Raw genomic sequence first — 20,686 nt, forward strand, 5'->3', positions numbered from 1 at the left:
TTGGGGACATTAAACATGTTTTCAGTGGGTGCTAATATTTTACATGGAATTCCTTATGACCTTTTGCATTATTCCTATCAAACTATTTTTATACATAGGATAAACTATTTTTCTACTGTATTTTATAATGTATGTATTGTTTTTGTAACATAGTAGTAAACTGGCTGAAATTTTATTTTCCTTTTGTTTTGCCCCATTTGCAGTTTGTAAACAAGCATTCCCATTTAACAGCACCTCTTCGATGTACTGTGGATTGTATACATTTTGAGAGCTCTGTGACTTGGCACTTGAACCATGCTCTCATTTTGAATTGAGCCATGCAGCTGGGTGCTTCCTCGGTGGTCATTACTTTGAAAACCTTGACAGATTAACTGATCCGTTTAGATGAAATTTGTGAATATTAAGACTTTTGATAATCCTTATCTAGTCAGTAACGATATAGCTTAAACCACAGAGTCATTATGGATTTTTTTTGATGCAGTGAATCAAAAGATTGTACTTATTATCATTCATAATGAATGAAGTGATAAACCCTACCAACTGACTTGATTGCCACCAAGTCAGAGATCCATAAGGGAAACTTGATTGTTAAAACGTGGGGAAAATTCTTACATTTGGTAATGCAATTGAAACTAACTCTTCATTCTACAAATAATTAAATGACACTCATTAAATATGTGCCAAAAAGACAGAGACAGGGTACAGTCCTCATGTTTAAGGAGCTTGCATTATAGTAGACAGGCAAATTTCCCTTCATCCTCCACGATATGTAGTAAAAGTCTCGCACATAGATGTCCGAAGTTAATTCACTCAGCAAATAGGTATTGTGTGCCTGCTGTGTGCCAATAGTGGTTGATATGGTGTCACACTATCAGCTGGTTAAAGGGTGCTTTTTGGAAATTGCAAAGATGTCCATCCTTTTCCTTAGTTACTCCAAATTGAAACTGAAAACTGCCTTGCATTTTTCCAGCATGTAAATATATAATGCTTTCTTAATTAGAGAAAGGAATTAAATTCATTGGACTTCGCATGGCAATGCAGTTTGTTTTTCATAAGGAAAATTGTTCTGCATTGAGAGGTTTTATTTCTTTTATTAGCTAGAATTTTCTAAATCATGTTTCTTAAGGAATCTTTTGATCTTAATTTTAGCATATCTTACAAATATTACAGTAATAGTAAATTAAACAAAATTTTAAAGCAAGAAGAATTAGCCTCTAACTTAACCAGCTTTTGGCTTTGTATCTTTGTTTCAAATAATTTGGTGTTTTAGACCAGTGGTTCACGAGTGAGGGTCATTTGCCATCCCTGCCCTGGGACATTGGGCAATGTTAGGACACGTGTTTGATTGTCCCCACTGGCTGAGGAATTAGGGGGTGGCCACTGGCATCGAGGGGGTAGAGACCAGGGATACAGCTGACATTCCGGTAATGCACAGGACATCCCCCCGTAACAAAACATTGCCAAGCTTGAGAAATTTTAGATATTATATTTTGTAGTGCGTAGTGAAAAGCATATGAACATTATATATAACACGGAAGACTAAAATGTGAGATTAAACTAGGTATTTTTCCTTTTTTATGTTTCTTTAATTTTTACTAAACACATTGGGGTATCGTTGGTTAACAGGCTCACATAGGTGTCAAGTGTACATTTCTACGATACTAGATCTGCGTATTGCACCGTGTGCTCACCACCTACAGTCAAACCGTCTTCTGTCACCATGTATTAGGCTTGAATACCACCTATGTGCCCGAGATATGGGTTCCAGATATTTTGAAGCATAAGACACCAGTCTTCAAAGAGACCACATTGTAAAATTAGAGATGATATATACTCTCATAAATCTAAAAGTTACAAAATAATATGCTACCTCTCTCATGGAGCTAAGCGGTATATATCCTTGCTTGGGTGAGTCGGAGAAGGCTTGACAGAGGAAGTGAAGCTCGAGTCGCTCATAGAAGTTCTTGTCGAACTTGAACACTCACTCAGGTACTGGTTAGGAAAGGACAGCCCGTGCAGAGGCAACAGCACGTGAAAAAGCCTGGCAGTTGTTAAACTGTAGCCACTGTAGGTAGGTAGTTAAGTATATTAAGATGAGGCTGGAGTTTTAAGTAGAGGCCTGATGTAGGAGGGCCTTGAAGCTGAGGAGTTTGGAATCTATCCTGAAGACAGGGATGTCGTACAACTCATGCCCATTTTACAAAGACAGTCCCAAAGGAAGGTTGTGTGCAGGATGGAGATGGGAAGCCCTTTGGGAGAGGAGCTCATCTGACTCAGTAAGAGATCTGGAAGGTCTGAGACAGCACAGAAAGGTCTGATTGCCAGAACTTGGTACCATGAATATCTTGAATGGTATGGGGGGAGACAGCAGATAAAAAAGAGAAGGCATGACGTCCACATTTCATCTTGGGGATTTCATGGTTGATGGAGCCAGGACTGAAGCAGTATGGGAGGAGGTAGCGCAGATTTGGAGAGTAGGAGATAAAAATGTTTTTGGGTTTTTAAAAATATGTTCTTTTTGAGGTATCTGTGGGGCATACATCGTTTGCCCAGGAGCTTATTGAATACTTGTCTGATTATGATTATTAGGAATGACACAGAAGAAACATTGTGGCCTAGAAGTAAAGAATTCTATTTCTAAATTTTCCAGTGAATGCTCGTAAGGCTTGAAAGAGTTACTAATTTTTTTCATCTGTAATGTTTAGAGTATGGTGATGGAAACATACCTCTTATGGGAGTTATAAGTGATATGGAGCTGAAGAATAAATAATTGAATATTATAAAGCATTGAAAAAATTGTAGTAGTTAAACACTCTGGGGGCTATACAACCTTTTACAGAGACAAATGTTTATATACCAAAGTTAGATACCTAAGATCATTCATTTTGATGGCATTTGATTAACATTGGCTGAGATTTCTAGTGTGGTTTAGATAAGCTTTTTGCTCTTTGTTTTAGATTTTTCATTACTCAAGTATGATTTTTTCCTAATTTTGCATTAGAAGAAAAATTTCATCTTACTGTTTGTGACCAAGCCTCTTCTGCTAATATTGTTTATACTTGCCCTATTAAAAAAATAAGAAAGATACTACCTTAAAAATGTTTGCTGAAAATGTGTTAGCTAGTAACATGAAAGAAAAAACAACCGTACAATGTTTGCCACGACGGGGTTGTTTTAATGTTCTTCCCTGAGTCTTCTCTGTCCAGCAGCCCTTTGAGCAGGAAGCAGTATGAAGTTTCTTATAATTGTTATGACGAACACATTGTAAAGATCTTTTCCCTTTAATCCATTTAGTACAGGATCTATTTTGTACTGGCCAGTGTCCCAGAATACCATCAGAGATAAAGCTATTATCCTTTCATTGAGCATTATCCTAGGAAAGCATTTATAAGATTGAACTCTGTTGCACCTGCTGACCTCCTTTTTGAAACAGAGGGAGGGTGGGGATGGAGATTATGTTCGCTGAATTCAGATGGAGCTGGGTGTTTGACAACGCGGAACAGTGCTTTAGTTAGGACCTTTCACACTGTGCAAATCGATTCCATCTTGGACTCGGAAAGAAGTAAGTTGACAATTCAGATCAGGAAGTTGATGATCGCACTGGGCGCTTTGCAGTTATTGGCACAGTTGCTATTTTTTATCACGTGCAGTTCTATAATAGGGGTCCCAGCTATTTCAGGGATTAATCTGAAGTGTTTGCTTGCCATTGCTGTACATGGAATCAAGTGGCATTATCTTCACACATGCAAGACTACTTTCAGAAGAGTTAAGAATTTTAATATTTTGCTAACCTAAAAAAAGTCATTACAGTGGAAAAGAACACTCAAAAACAGTTTCAAAACCTTAGTTTCCTATTGAGTCTTGTTTTAAGAAGTTGAAGAAATTTGAAGAACAGTGCCATATAACTTTCAAGTCCCTCTTTAAAAGCATTTTACATTGTTAAGTTCCTTGAATTATCTTTATGTAAAATAGATGCTACATGTGTTTATGTAAGTATGCTATTATAGTCCAATATTTAAACTCTTGACAAGTTGGTTGCTGGTTTGGGAGCAGCATTCCTGAAGTGAATGAAGGCCTTGTGGCCTGAATAAAATAACATCGCTTCTAATGGTGTTACCCCAACAGATCTTTCTTCTATATTCCGTTTCAATTTCTTCTCACATCCTCACATGACATTTCTATAATTATTTCAGTGTTAAAATCTGCCATTTTCATTTCACATTATATTTTAAACTTTTGCCGTGGCGGTACATTATAAAAGTTCATGTTTTATGTAATGCAAATGGAAAGCTGTCCTATCTGTATTTAATAATAAAGTATTTAACCAAATTAGTAATCTGGTAGGAACATCATTTAATAAAATATAAGCAATTTACCTGATATAAAGCTGTGGATCCTTGGCAAAATTAGATTATAGCTTAGGTTGCCTCAGTTAACAATATCTATTGTACAAAATTAACAAGTCAGTAAAATAAGATTTATCAACACCTTGGCGGACTGTATTCATCTGAATTTTGTATATTGTTTAGATACATATTAGCTGTATAGTCAGAGAACAGATGTTTGCACAACCAATCCAGGCCTGAATTTAAGCTCTTTTAAACTATCTGAAAACTGAGGATTGTTTTATCAGTTTAGCAGTTTTGTCAGTTTGTTCAGTTTATTTAGTTAGTGTTTCCTGCCTTTTAAATAAGAAAAAAGTAATATCTGAATGCACGTGTGCTATGTGCAATAATTTTAAATATTCAGTCATAAGGAGCATAGAAAAGAGAGGTTGCATATGTGCTTGAGTGTGAGTTTTGTGGTCAAAGAGATCTAGAGTTTAAGCCCACCTCTTCTGCTGGGGAGCTCGTTTACCTACCTCTTAGCCTCTATTGCCTTCTCTATAAGTGGATTTAATAATACATACCTGCATTATAGAGTTTTAGTAAGAGATATTAATATTTATGGGAATAGAGGTAGAGACTTAGCCTACCAGTAACTTCCTAAAAGTTCCCAGCATAATGGGAGGAGGGGACAGACCAGCCTGGGAATGGGCTGCTCAGCCTCATTCTCAGAAGTCGTAGTGCTGGCAAAGACTCTTGGTTTCTTCAGCAGGAGAATTTTATCATGTTTCTTTTTCTTCAGTTGAGTTGTTTGGAGGCATTCCTGGATGCAGCTTGGTCAGTTATAATTAAAGTTGACTCTTTAAAATACACACACTCACACATAGCCTGATATATAACAGACAATCCCTTAATAAAGGTAGCTCTAGTACTTATTACCCTTAATAGTATTAATTAAAATTTGTACATAAGTTACTGCAGAAGAAATGTTTTAAATGATGGACTGGTACCATGGACCCAATCAGGTTCTTATTAATCCTATAAAGTTCTATAATGTTTGAAAGTTATATATGCCGAGTTAATATTCACATATAAAATAAAGTGCATTAATAAGAGAATTTATTCACACTCTGCTAGCTAATGTATAACTTTTCTTTCAACAGGCTCAGCACTATGTCGCTACAACCTAAAGATTTCTGAATACACATCTTCAAAAGCTCCTCCTCTTTGCCCCAAACTTCCAGTTCCAGCGAGGTAAATTTTATTGCATATTGTTAACTTGTGGTTTTTGTTTTTTTGTAGGTAGATTTTAAACTGTACATGTTATTCTGAGAAAAGAGTCACTTGATGATACCGGTTTCCTAGGTCCAGTACTTTCACATCAAAGTATTTAAAGTAATAGTAGACATCATAACATGTTATTTATATCTTTTAAAAAAAGCCACACAGGCAAACAACTTTTCTCATTATCAGGTTTTTAAAATTTCTTTTGGGGGCTCACTGTTTTTTTAAGTGACATTATGTTTAAGTGTACAAAACTGCTGAATCATTGTAAAATCTACAATAAACTTACAAGCCAAGTCTCACAGCCTTTAAAGATTCTTAGAAGTTGATCCCAGTAATACTAATGGGGACATTTTTAAATTTACATGACAAATTTAAAAAATATTCCAGTGATTATTCTCTATAGTTTATTGTAGGCTATGTCCTTTAGATCCATTCTCTGTAATAGATTGTTTGCATATCTTACCCAAGGTCTTATTCAACAAACATTTGTTACTAAATACCTATGGCAGGTAATGGATGCAAGAATGAGGAAAAACCTCATGGTAGTTATAAGTAAAGCAAATTTTAAAATTATAAATTGATTTTTAAGAAAGGAAGGGAATTTTCAAGCACTGTAAATACATCCTCAGACTGAGGTTTATAGGATTTGGAGCATGGCTGATCTCAAGAACCTTAGCGTGTATCTCTGACCCATGTATGACGTGAGTCAGCGTCTCCAGGAATACTGACTTGAACTCCTTTTGTTGCATCTCAGTATATTATAGAAAGCTGTTGGTCAAAATTTTGAGACTCATGTCTACTTTCCTTTGGATTACTTATGGGTGTAACTTGTGCTTTATTAACTTGAATTTGAAATTTTCTATTGAAAAGTAGACAAAGGATATAGCAGTTAAATTGGTTTCAGCTTTTAGTCTTGTCAAGTTGCTATTGGTGTTAAAATGTAAAGCCTTTGGACATAAAAATAAAGGAACCATTTTAAACCATACTAAGTAAAAGGGATCTACAAATTATGGGCTTAGACTGATAGATAAGGAGATGCCATTTCTGAAAAGTGAGAACATCAGGAAGGCTGTGACAGTAGAGAAAAGGAGGTCATTTAAATAGAGTCACTGGAGAAAATTTATCAATATAAGAAGAAGAAAAGCTGTGTCCTCCTGAATTGCTAAATTCTGTTTTAAATGCATATTTTGAGTACAGTCACTATGTTAAGGCATAAACGTATTATAAAAGCATAACTAGAAAGCTTTGGGAATGAGGTTGCTTTGCTCCTGTATAACATGGGTGGGAATCCAGGGGTGTGGGGCAGCTAATACTGCAAATCATCCTCCGCCTCTCACCTCTGACCTACCTCATTGAGAACCACCTGTTCCTGGTTATTTGGGGTGTTTTAGTCTTGGCCGCACATACACTCACATCTCACATACAGCATCCTAAGGGCACTCACCAAAAGACAAAGCGTAGTATTAGGGGCTTGGAGTGTAGAGATGGACAGACTTGGCTTCTAACAAGGTTATCCACTAATGTGTCAGTAATCCAAGCTGCAGTGACAAACCTGTACCATCTGAAAACTGAGTATATGTAATGTTTGTACCTTAAAGATCCTTACAATCTAAGTGTCTTATCACTTTTGTCTCAACTCAGCCTGTTGGAAAATAAAGAAGAAAAAGTTGATAGGAGGAAGGCAGATTTGGACCCTGTAAATAGCATCATTTAGTATTTGGCATGCAAAATGAAAGGATCAGAAATCAGAATAAATTTGTTCTAATAAAAAACTCGGGACACTGCCTTGTTTCATACTAGTATTAAATACCAAATCTAAAACGATGACTAAAATCTAGTGTGTCCCTAAGAAATTCTGTCTTTAAAAATATTAGGGACTATTTTTTCTTTTTTTTTTTTAAGATTTTATTTATTTATTGTTAGAGAGGGAAGGGAGGGAGAAAGAGAGAGAGAAACATCAATGTGCGGTTGCTGGGGGCCATGGCCTACAACTCAGGTATGTGGCCTGACTGGGAATTGAACCTGCGACACTTTGGTTCGCAGCCCGTGCTCAATCCACTGAGCTACGCCAGCCAGGAGGGACTATTTTTATATGTGACTTTTTTTTTAATGTGTCCAAAAGACTAGCACTAGGCAAACTTGTGATGCAGGCAAATGGCCCTTGGCATCTTTCACGTCTCTTTTGCTGTCCTCCTAGGAGCACCCTAGTGGGACAGAAAGAGCTGAACTCTGACCCAGATAGTCCTGGACACGAGTTCTGTGCCACCACTTTCTATTTGTCAGCTTGAGCAACTCTCTTAATCTCTCTTTAAACCAAGTTTCCTTGTATATGAAATGAGAATTTACACTTCTATCATGGAATTGTGAGGGTTAAATAAGGTAATATGTGTTCACATCCATTATTGTGCTTGGTTTTTGACTTGAGAGTAGTATCCTTTCGATCTTGAGCCTTCCTTCTTTCCCCCAACTTTGCTGGGCACCCAGGCACCTTCTGCAGCTGAAGGCAGTGCCTGTTTTAGAGAAAAGCACTTGTAAATTAATTTTCAATAAACCACTAGTCCCATGTAATTGCCAAATGGTTAGTATTCTGGAGAGCTTTTGAATTTAAAAACAAATGCCTAGAAAGTGCCATATTTATCCAAATTCATAACTCTCTATTAGTGACATGGTAAGCATGGTAGCAATAGAGACACTAGCTTAGTCTATGTTCTTACACTGCTTAAAGGTTTAGGTATAGCTAGAGAAAATTGCAGTATTAGAGCTAGATTGCATAAATTCAGTTTATTCATCAAACATTGATTGTGGTATTTCTGGATGTCAGAAAGCATGCTGGATGTTGGAGAATTAATAACATAATATGGAAATGAGATACTAACAGCCAAGAAAAACTTGTTACCTATTTATATTTTTGAATGAAGGATTCAAGGTAAATTAACATTTATAAATCACCTACTGTGTGCCAGCCACCATATTAAGCTTCTCATATGTATTATCTCATTTAGCCCTCACAAAAGCCTATAAGGATATTATCCCAATTTATAGATGAGGAAATAGAAGATAAGAGAGATTAAATGAGTTATTCAAGGGCACACAGCTAATTGTTGGGAATTAGAATTTGAATCTAAGTTCTTGTAAAATCTATAATACTTTTTTTTTTAAGAGAAAGAGAGTACAGGAATTAAAGAAGAGAAAAAGATAAAATAAAATATATGAAAACCATTGCATATTACCATCAGATTCTTGACTTTTTTCCTGTCTTTTCTGTGCTATGGAGATATTGCCAGAACCCTCTGTTGTTCCTCTTTCTGAAATAAAACTTTTAATTAGAAATCATGTGTAATTGCTTATTTAGAACCCGGAGAGTTTTTTAAATTGAGTTAAGATTGGTTTATAATGTTATAAAGTTTCAGGTATGCAACATGATAATTCGACATCTGTATATACTGTGTCATGCTCACCATGAAAAGCCTAGTTTCCATCTGTCACCGTGTAATTCACCCCCTTCACTCATTTCACCCTCCTCCACTGGTCACCACTGACCTGTTGTCTGCCTCTGTGAGTTACTGCTCTTGTTTTTTGTTTTATAATCCGAAGTCCTAAAATAATTATGTGAGGTGCCTACTCCTGTCTTCTCTTATAAAGGCATAAGGATAAAAGATACTAGGCATTGTTTGTCCCCATACTTTGAGGGGGCTCATTAATCGTGATAGTCTGGATGGAAAGGCAAGTAGACAGTATGTTTTCCAATGAATGGCCAATTTAAAAAGAAAAGTCTTTAAAAGACTCATTATAAATTCATTTTGTTCCTGTTGACTAATGTTTCAATCATGTGAAGCAGCATCAGTTCCTGATGGAACAGCATTGACTTCTTAGAGATTCAGTGTTCTGTGGGCTTCAAAAAGTAGTGAAGCTTATAAATAGAATTCTTCATGCTCGTCCTCTCAACGAAGAAGCACAGGCTGTGTTGTGTAGGTTAGCCACTAAAATAGAGATCTCGTATACTGGGCTGCCAGAACTATTATTTTCTGAAAGGTATATGAAATCAGCTAACTCATCTTAAATTCATTATATCATGGGATTTAAATGGTAAAGTATAAGACAAACTGTATCAATGCCATGATTACTTAGATATTGTAGTAGTAAGAAAATAATTCAAGCATTAACTCATGAGTGGTTGAATTGTTTTCGTTTGGGTAAGAGTTGAGAAAAAGAGTGAGGTATAAAGGGAATCTAGTACTTTTTACTTAAAAGCTAAGTATTTAATTTTATTTCTTACTCTTGTGTCCAAAGATTATCTTCTCTTTTGCCTTCTATTTCTGTTATTCTGTACCAGTAAGAGCATATTTTGACCATCAGTTAAAAAAATGTAGCTAATCAGCTTGTGCTGATTCTATAACCTTGAAATTTAGGGTTGTCAGGGTTTTTGTTTTTTTTTTTTATTTTTAACAGACACAGATAGAATTATAAGTCAAGGGACTATGGTTTTTTTGCTTCATTTCTTTGAGGGATACACATAAAAAGTATTCTTTTCAATTGGTCATATATTTATGGGCATATGTTTATACACACTATAAAAATGACCTGAAACAGTAAGATCAGAGCAGATATTACAGTATTTCCTCTTTGAAAAAATGAAGGACTAGAATTTTAACAGTAGAACCCTTCCCTTTTCAAATGATCTATTCTCATTCTAAGATGGAAAAGCAGAGCATACTGAAGATATTGAGCTTGCTGCTCCTACTAATTTAGAATCATTGATTTCTAGGTGGGCATAATATTATTGTTATTATCATTAATATCAGAAAAGACAGAGGACTTTTCCTATCCTTTCAACTAACAGATGGAAAAGCAGAGAGAGAGAGAGAGAGAGGGAGAGGGAGAGATGGAGTGATATGCAACTGTGTAATGTTAGGACAATCTCTCATGGCTTTTGAACCCAAGTCCAGGTTTCTTTCCTTGATTTCTTTTAGGAATGATGTGTGTTTCTTTGAGTATAAAAACACATCAGCATCCTATTAAGATATGAGAGCTATATAGGTGGAGTCATGTCTGTTCAGAGGATCAAGTTTACTATGGTTACTTGACAGGAACAAGGAAACAGGAAAGCAGGCCAAAAAAATTGGTGGCTATTAAAAATAAAGAAAAAAACATTAGTGTCCTTAAGGCAGTGTATTTTATGTTTAAGGTCAGAGGCAAGTGAGTTAAACAGAGGCTACACCAGAGATGATAGGCCAATAAATAAAGCAGGGGAAGATGCACGTAATCATGGGCCAGAGAGGACTTCAAGGCCAGAGAACCAAGCCTTAGTTAAAAATATGGTTAGACGCCCTAAGATGGGGACATTAATCTGGTAGGCACAGTATCTAGACAGCATCCGTTTAGAGGTTTCCTTCCCAAATCAGCCTCCATTGACTTAGGAACTTAAGGTTAATCCTCTTTGATTTCCTTTCTTGTATGTAATATGCCTAACTAAATCCATTTCACTTCAAAGTATCTTGTAATTTAATATCTTTTTATATCATTAGTGAAACAACTTTTGGTGAAACAATGATGACTTGCATACCTGCAATTAAAGCATTACTCAGAATGCTTTGGCTTTCTGCAGTTTCTGACAAAATATCAAATCTTTGTCATCAACTTTCACTAAAACTTTCACGATCACCATTTTAGAGGTATACACAAATACACCCACAGGTGACAAGATGCAAATTTTTTAAAATAAACATCCATGTCATACTGTCACATCATTTTGGGATACATTTTAATGAAGCGTAACTAAGGTAAGGCTGGATCTTTAAAATTATATTATATTATTTTATTGTTCCATGAAGTTTAACAGTATGGAAGAATTTGCTTGTTCTTACTCACAGTGATACCATTTACCAACATTTGAGGAAGGAAAATAGGGTAGTATTTTTCTTGTGTTTATACAAAGTTGCTTCACAGAGATTAGGAACCTTGGAATTGGATGTTTGACCATGTAATCTTAACTACTGATGACCAAAATACAGTGCCAACCAAGAATAAAAACATACTGTATCATTCCAGTCAAAATGTTTTATGAGAGCTGCGACTGACAGTCCTACAAATAATTCTGAAGATGTGGGATTTATGTTAGCAATGGCTAAATTTTAACGTAACACACACACATAAGTGTGTCTTCTTGCATTGATACACATATAGGGTCTCTTAGAATCTCAACAGATCGCAACTGAGGGCATGTTCATCGAGTTCTGTTTGAAATCTCTTCCGGGTTAGATGTCTACCGTCTCATAACTAAAGTTATAAATCTGCCCTCTCAGAAGCTAAAGTAGAGCCGTGTCAGTAACAAACCTGATTAATGTCATGCACCATGCATAGCTGTGTTCCTTCACAAGTAAAAGCTGCAGTCCGACATAAGATTATTTCTTTTGTGGATGTTAATAATCTCATGGTAACAACATACAAAAAGAAAGCAAGTAGCCTCAAATTCGATGACCCTACTGAATGAGAGATTTTTCATTTATTTATATTTTTGTTCTGAACCATATATATATATATATATCTTTTATACAGAGATATAATCATCACATTAGATATAAATAGGGGGGTTCCCCTTGTTCTCTTATGTCATATATACTTCCATACATTATTATTCATGGCTATTGTTTTATTTATTTTTTTAAAGATTTTATTTATTTATTTTTTAGAGAGAGGGTAAAGGAGAGGGATTGAGGGGGAGAGAAACATTGATTGGTTGCCTCTCACATGCCCCCAACCAGGGGACCTGGCCTGCAACCCAGGCATGTGCCCTGACTGGGAATCAAGCAGCAACCTTTTGGTTTGCAGATCAACGCCCAGTCCATTGAGCCACACCAGTCAGGGCCATGGTTATGGTTTGAAATAGCTGCATATTATGCTGTACTAAGTCATGCTGAGACATCACTTATTATATGAGAGTTCCTAAGCTTGTGCCCAAACACCATTTTTAACATAAGGTTTTGCATGCTGTTCTGATAGAGGAAACATCCTACTAATGGTGGCACATTTCAAGCAATAGCACATGTGTGTTTTTATTTTTAAATAGCTTATGGCAAAACTTCATTTTCAGCTCAATGAATATATGTTTGTAAGCTTTGTCATCTGCCCCTTGATTGACAGATGTGTAGGCTGAGGAGTTTAAGTGTTTGGTTTTGCTTTCGGTGGTTTTATATGTGTGTGTGTATATGTGTGTGTGTTTCTTTTTAGAAGGGGAGGGTAATGTCTTCCGTTGGAATGTGCACTCCACCCTCTCTGATAAGGTCTGTGGTAAGATTTGCGTCACTACCCATGACGATCATCCTCATAGCATCCAGCTCACAGCTCTTAGCTCCCATACGACGTGTGGAGGGTGGAGTGTATTGCAGTCATATTCACCCTTCATTTGTGTGTTTGATGTGGCATTTATATTAAGTAGGAGTAATTTTTTTTCTGATTTTTTTTTCTTGTGTCACCAGTGCACCTATTCCATTCTTCCATCGCTGTGCTCCTGTGAACATTTCCTGCTATGCCAAGTTTGCAGAGGCCCTGATCACCTTTGTCAGTGACAATAGTGTCTTACACAGGCTGATTAGTGGAGTAATGACCAGCAAAGAAATTATATTGGGACTTTGCTTGTTATCACTAGGTAATTGTTTTTCTCATTATTAGCTATTGGGTAGTAATGCAGCAGAAGACTGTTTTGTCTTTTAACCAAAATATGAGTACAACTGGGGATACTTGTAAAATGTTTCACTTCCCATAGCCAAATAACTGTTTCAGATTATATATACTTATACATATATATATATATATCTGAAACTCATTTCTTTTTTTCTCATTGGAGAAAACTGGTGTGTTCCCAAACTTGGGTTACTAAGTCTATAATAACCTTTAACATTCTAAGAAGAGGCTTCTTTTTAACAGATCAACACCCCTTTGTTTTTAGTTATGAATCTAATCTTTGGCTTATTTGCTTATAAAAAGAGGCCACATATTTTTATGTATATTTCCACCAAAAAACATAGAATTTCTGATTGATTACTTTTGAAATATTTTTTCCCTTGCAATAGTTCATAATATCACTGTATTGCTGGAAAAATGAGGAAATCTCCACTTGTTAGCCGTTGAGTTTCCTTGTCATCGAGTAGACAATATACTCAAATAAAACTGTTATTTTCAAGATATAAACTCCCTGTATTATCCTAGAACTATATGTAGCCATGTCAGAATTTATAGACCTTTTTAGGTGGGAGAAGTAAAGTGGCAGGAAGCAAACAACCATTTCATTTTATGAGTAACATGAGTAGTTATGTCTGTTAACCACCAGCATAGTTGTTGAGAAGACCGGCTGTATGCCCGTCTCATCATTAGAGAGTATTTTCTTTTTGCTTAGGTAGTGCTTGACTCAGTTGAAATAATGCTGTCCATGTGAAAAGCTATTTCTGTGATATTTGAACTGCTCCTATCTGGTTTTGGTTCCTGTACATTTATTGCAAAAGTGAGTACCTTAATAATGTTACCTAGCTTGACTATTGGCCTAGTTTTACATACGAACTATTTGGTTTCTGAAATAGTTGAATACTTCACCAAGAAAAAAAACAATGTAAGCCTTAAAAATAGCGATAATAATCTTGTGAAGCCATTGGAATTCTATCTTTTTATTGGAATGGTTCTCTTGAGGCTTAAGTTCTTTGTCCATTTGTCTGTGAGGTGGGCCTTTGATGATAACTAAAGATGAACAAATTATAATTTTGGAAGTGAGTTTCCCCATAAAAAAGCTAAACTCTCCCACTTTATTTTTTGACATTTTTTTTTTGCTCACTATTTTAGCATGTCAGAATTTAGCTGGGGATGGGTGGAAGAGGTAGCTAAGGAACTCACACCAAGCTTTGCTCCTTCTTGAAGAGCTTCTTCATCAGGACCCTGACCCCAGCCGAGGAATCTTTGGCTTCATTAGGCTTCAGGATGTTATCCCGTAGGGCCAGACCATCTCTTGGAATTTCAGAGGAGACACAACCAGAAAAAGATAAACTACCATTTAGTTTGTTAACCAACCACCAGAGAAACTGGTGATGATGTAGATGCGTAGATGACTCAAGGAGGTTTAGCACCTAACTGAACTGATCTGTCTGCGTGTGATAATTTTTCTGGTCACCCACATGACATGTCATTCTCTGCACTTGGTGTGTCGGCATGTGTGTTTGCATGTGAGTTCTGACGCCTTCCTGTGGCGAATCCACAACAGTCCTGTGCTGTCTTGAGTCACCGTGTGCATTTGCATGTATTCTTTTCTGTGTTTGTAAACCCACAGTTAGGTGCCTTTGGGTTCAAGTGGCACTAGTACCAAGGTCAAAGTGCAAAACCAGCCAGTTTCCTTTCTTAACTAAATCGGGGTCATGAACTTGTCAATAGCAACAAATTATTTCCCTAGGAGAAAACAGTTGAAATAGTTTCTCTTTATGTTTTCTGGTGTTTTCAAGTAATATTCTACATGTTCTCTATTTATCTTCCCTGCAGTTCTATCCATGATTTTGATGGTGATAATCAGGTATATATCAAGAGTGCTTGTGTGGATCGTAACAATTCTGGTCATACTGGGTTCACTTGGTAAGCTGCTTATTTCCTTGTTTTTCAGTAATTAAGAATTGAGACTTAACCATTGCTTTTGTCACTCCCACAATTTGGAACTACTTTGATTATTTTTTTAAAATTTCTGCATGTGAATTAATTTTAACTGTAAAAAGACTGGTAAGTGGATTACATAGACATTAGGTCACTGTGACAACACTAAATCAAGTAACATGGTAAGGTTATTAGCAAATGGAGATTTTTTTCCAGGGGCTACCTTTTCCTTTTTTTTTTTTCTTTTTTTGGTCAGTGTTAATTTTGGGGGAAGAACCCAAGAGAAAATATAACAACTGAGGCTCTGTTTTGTTTCTGCCTCTTTAATTTTCACTTGATTCTCCCAGTGTTCCCTGCCCTGCAAGGGAAGGATTCCCTTCCTTGTGTCTGGCACTCTGTGAAGGCCCGAATCAGCCATTCTACGGTGTTGAGTTCTTTCTGGTTGAAGAGTGGTCCTGGCAGAATAATTGTGTGTGTGTGTGTTTAAAATTTTGTTTCTCATTTTTCTGCCTGTTGACATTCTATTTTATCTTCTGTTTTGTGTTACTGTTTGTAATGAAACTTTCTGGGATTTGTGTTTATTGTCTACTTAAAAAATAATAATCTTCTCTTCCCAGTTATAAATATGACACCTACTTATGGTATCTAACTACTTTCATGGTGGAAAATAGAAATATGAAAAGAAAGTAAAAATTGTACTTTCACATGCTACATCTCCTCTTTAGATTGTTTACTTTTGCCTTTTAGAATTTTTTTTTAAAGATTTTATTTATTTATTTTTAGGGAGGGAAGGGAAGGGGAGAGAGAGAAAGAGAGAGAGAGAGGGAGAGGGAGAGAGTGAGAGAGAAACATCAATGTGCGGTTGCTGGGGTTATGGCCTGCAACCCAAGAAAGTACCCTGGCTGGGAATCGAACCTGCGACACTTTGGTTCCCAGCCCGTGCTCAATCCACTGAGCTACGCCAGCCAGGGCTTGCCTTTTAGAATTTTATAATTATTTTTACCCCCTCCTCTCAGTTCACTGTTGTTAGCATGTGAAATCCATACCAGTTTCCTCTTGTGTGTGTATATATATATGTGTGTATATGTGACATATATGTTATTTCATTTTTGGAGGCTATTAAACAATTTTAAAAATAATTTTCTTGTACGTTCAGGATTTCAAAATAGAAGTATTTTCCTTGCTCTGAAATATTTTTCATAGACTTACAGTTGTTTGGGTTTGTCTACTCATCTTCAGTAGAAGAAAACAATTTATGTTCAGTACCTGCCTACAGGTGTGGGTGTAGACTTTCCCTTTGACGCCGTTTACTCTTTACTTGAGTGAAGATAGATGTTAGGTTGACTTGTGTAGAACATAGCTCAGTTTTTTACCTTCCAGGCATTTCTACACACACACACACACACACACACACACTCACTACTCTAAATCTTCCATTTCCTTACCATGGCCTGCAAACCCTTACCGTGTAATCTGGTCCCCAGCTACCTTATTACCCACATCTCTTATCTTTGCTTATTGCACAGATACAGTGGCCTCCTCCTAGGTCGTTTGCCAGGTGTGGTCCTACCTCAGCATCTTAGAATTTACCTTTTGCCTGGGGTATTCTTTTCTTAGTTTCACAGAGTTCGCTGTTCCTGTTTTTGATTCTCTTGCTCAAATTCACCTCACCAGTGAGGACTTGCGTACCCATTTTGTATAAAATCACAATACTTTCTCAATGTCCGCACTTTCCATCCCTCTTACCACATGACTTTCTTCTTAATATGTCTAGGTTTTTACTCTTTTCCCTATTTTTTTGTCTCCCCATTACTGTGTAAGCTCCATGGGGGTTCAGGGTGGGGACTTGGTTTTGTTAACTCTCTATCCCCAACACCTAGAACAGGGGGCGCTGTTAGGCAGTCAACATGTTGGCTGAATGAGTCAACTGCAGGGTTTTACCTCTGTCTTCCATCGAGTTCTCAGAATCTCTGAGCCAGTAATGGAGATAGGAATCTCCGGCCCTCGCACCCACCGCTATCAGGGACTTTCTCTTTGTTTTCACCTTTGGTGGGAGCTATTCTTTTGATCTTCATTTATTCACAGTATGAATATTTCATCAACTGCATGACTGTCAGTGCTGGGTGCTGGGGTGACTGTGAAGAGTACAGCAGAGGAGATCTGTGCCTTCCTCGGCTTTGTTGCTGATTTCTATGACCCCTGCTTGCTCCTTGCAGGCTCCCCAGCTTAAGCCGAGGCAGAGGTTCTTTGTGACCAGTGCCTCTTGGGAGTATCTGTCTTTGCCAGCTCTCTCTCAGCTTCAAAGTCAATAACAAATACAGTTGAAGGAAGTTTATCTGATATACTGAAAGATTGTGAGTGTCTAATGTGGAAGGGGATAGTGGAATAATTGAAGCTCCCTTTAGGCTGGCAAAAAGAAGTTATAGCTACTGTATTAGTCCCTTGGTGATGCACAGGAAGGGTCCAGGAAATGGAGGACTTATTACACATTTTTTGTGCACTAATTATTGCAAAAAACAATTGCCTCTGTTTCCAGGTGGCACAGGTGTACTCTGGTGGCTGTATGCAAAGCAAAGAAAGTCTCCCAAAGAAACAGTTATTCCTGAACAGCTTCAGATAGCTGAAGACAATCTTCGAGCCCTCCTCATCTACGCCATTGCAGCTACAGTGTTCACAGTGAGTATGGGCTCAGCGCTGCATCTATTTACAGGAGATCGTTCACAGAGCTGAAACTCACCTCTAGCTATCGCTTGCCTGACCTTGATCTCCGTTAGATAAAATCTCCGCCCCACAGAAGGCTTCCTTCATTGACATATGCAATGGATGCAGTGTTTTGTTCTGCACTGCCTGCTTTTTTTAGAGGATTTTCACCTACAATATTGACATTATTATTTACTAGAAGAACGCATTTCTTATTGTCACAAGATAATGTCATCACTTTTTACAAAGCCGTTCCCTTTACTATAAAAAAGTATGTCAAGAAATAAGTCACCTTGTGTCATTTCATTTACTTGTCTGCTAAGTACTTCCCAATTTTCCTTTTAAAGTTTTCTTTTCACAGCGTTATTTTGAAAGTATAGGTGAGCTTCATTGCCTGGCCACTATACAATAAAATTACTGACTAATGTGTGGTTACATAATCTATACTCATATCTTTGGCTCATCTCCTCCTCTCTGAACAAAAGAAAAAAGACATTTCCCTAGGCTTCTAGGTATAAACCCAAGTTTTTTATTAAGCATTGAAACAAACACTAAAATAAAACTATCATAAAATCATTGGTGCCAAAAGATATTTGTTACTATACAGATTGATGATATATTAATCATCTTTTTAAGTGCGATTATCTACACCAGGTGCCAGGGCAGGAGGGTGGGGGCTGGTGGACAGAGGGTGAATCTGGCACAGACCCTGTTCTTAAGGAGCTCTTGGCTCCATATGGAGGGTGAGGTACAAATTCCTCAGTGCTTTTGTGGTGATGGCACGTGGTCCTCTCCCCTGTTTTTCAAAGTGACAAGCACGAACTATTCAAATAAAGTGTCACATCCTGTCTGACAAACAACACATTTTGATTTATAATGAGTGGAGAAAGGAAAAGTAGAATTCTAGGATTCAGTAATAAATTGAGAAATCCTTTTATTTAGCTTTAAAGGGCATTTCCAATATGCAATTGAAAATGGTAAGTGTTGCGAGAGAGACACAGGCCAATAAAGAATTATTGGGACTCAGAATGAAACTCTCAAGTTTTCGAGTGAAGGGGTCACGATAAAAATTCCCACCATTGTTTAGTTTCCATTTTCACTGCTTCCAGTAGTGACGGAAACCTCTCCCTCCACTCTCTCCACACAGGTTATCCTGTTCCTGATAATGTTGTTCATGCGCAAACGTGTCGCTCTCACCATCGCCTTGTTCCATGTGGCTGGCAAAGTCTTCATTCACCTGCCACTGCTGGTCTTCCAGCCCTTTTGGACTTTCTTTGCTCTTGTCCTGTTTTGGGTGTACTGGATCATGACCCTTCTTTTCCTCGGCACCACTGGTAAGAGGACCTGTGGCTTCTTTCTGTTAGTGTTGAATCGTATTCTCATTAAAACATTTAAAACATCAGGTGTAATTCTTCAGACATTTGACTAAAGTCTAAAAGGCACCAATACTACCAGTGGTTATGGCTCTTCAGTAACCCACTTTCTAACCACGATTTGTAGATCATCCTAGCGAAGTGGGCAGAAACCAGGTAAGGCCCGGCGTTCCATCCTGGTCATGGATTTGAAGTGAACTCCTGTGCTCACTCGGACACTCGGATCCATGCTGAGTTGAACTAATGAATGCAGTGCCACTGCACAGTTGCCCCAAACCCCAGTTATAGCCAAGATCAACTTGTTTCCGTGCGATTTTCTAGTTTGGGAATGAACTCAGTAATGTTTCAGTTCACATACTCTGGAATTTGCTTGTAGCCATACTTAATATGAAAGGTTACACCTAAGTGGAATTAACTGTGGGGAGTAACATGAGGTTAGTAAACTTATGTGTAATTTCTCTGGCCATTCAGCACATATTCACCAATTGAATAGACTATGAACTTCTAGACTTTGTTAATAATTAGGTCTGTAATTATTAGACAAGTAATAGCTCTGAAAAAAATTTAAAGTATTTGAAAATACATGCCTAAAGTAAATGACTGATAATGTGGTAAGAACTATATTCAACAGAACAAAATTTAAAAGCTACATATGATGGCTTTGGGGAAAACAAAATGCTGAATCGTATGATATTTGGCTCCACAGCTTCTCAAGAGATAATTAATTTTGTCCCTTAATGCAATAGCACTGTGATCATAAGTTTGTGGTTTTGGGGGTAGGGACCTATTGTTGGAAATTAAATTAATCTCTTCAACTTAATAGCCATGTTTTTGGTTTACACTTTATGTGGTTCCTCTTTCCTTCCTTGATGTTTCCTAGGCAGCGCTGTGACGAACGAACAGGGCTTTGTAGAGTTCCGACTGTCGGGGCCCCTGCAGTACATGTGGTGGTACCACGCGGTGGGGCTGATCTGGATCAGCGAGTTCATTCTGGCGTGCCAGCAGATGACGGTGGCGGGAGCAGTGGTGACGTACTATTTTACTAGGTGAGGATTTACGCTTGTCAGAGAACCGAAGGCCATCTAAGTGATTGTGCCTGAACGGAATGGCACCCAGCCTTGTAAGAAATGTCATTTCTTTAAAAGTAGCTGGAAGTGAATAAAAAAAATGTGATAGTTGCTGATTCTGGGAGGTGGGAAAATGAGAAATTGTTATTTTATTCTTTACGCTTTTCTAAAACTTTCTCAGAAATGCATCAGAACAGCAGACCATCATATAACAAATTATATTTAGCAGAAGAATAAATCTTGTAGTAGTGCCTTTTGTACATTTCTTTATACAAAAGTCCATCAAAGGACAACAAGCCTTTTTAATTTGTTT

The 20,686-nt window shown here is 37.3% G+C and overlaps 1 protein-coding gene across 3 annotated transcripts in view; it reads left to right on the top strand.

The window, feature by feature from the left end:
* The window catches only part of SLC44A1 (solute carrier family 44 member 1), a 171,879-nt gene that overhangs the window by 88,252 nt on the left and 62,941 nt on the right, over positions 1–20,686 (top strand). For all 3 annotated transcript variants that reach the window (XM_036021993.1, XM_028506228.2, XM_036021992.1), the window contains exons 5-10: positions 5,489–5,579; positions 13,088–13,257; positions 15,129–15,218; positions 17,770–17,909; positions 19,081–19,267; positions 20,187–20,352. In XM_036021993.1, coding sequence (XP_035877886.1) covers positions 5,489–5,579; positions 13,088–13,257; positions 15,129–15,218; positions 17,770–17,909; positions 19,081–19,267; positions 20,187–20,352 — 844 coding nt within the window. The remainder of the gene's footprint in view (positions 1–5,488; positions 5,580–13,087; positions 13,258–15,128; positions 15,219–17,769; positions 17,910–19,080; positions 19,268–20,186; positions 20,353–20,686) is intronic.

This window comes from Phyllostomus discolor, chromosome 3 (genome assembly GCF_004126475.2).
Source record: "Phyllostomus discolor isolate MPI-MPIP mPhyDis1 chromosome 3, mPhyDis1.pri.v3, whole genome shotgun sequence".
Taxonomy (NCBI): Eukaryota; Metazoa; Chordata; class Mammalia; order Chiroptera; family Phyllostomidae; genus Phyllostomus; species Phyllostomus discolor.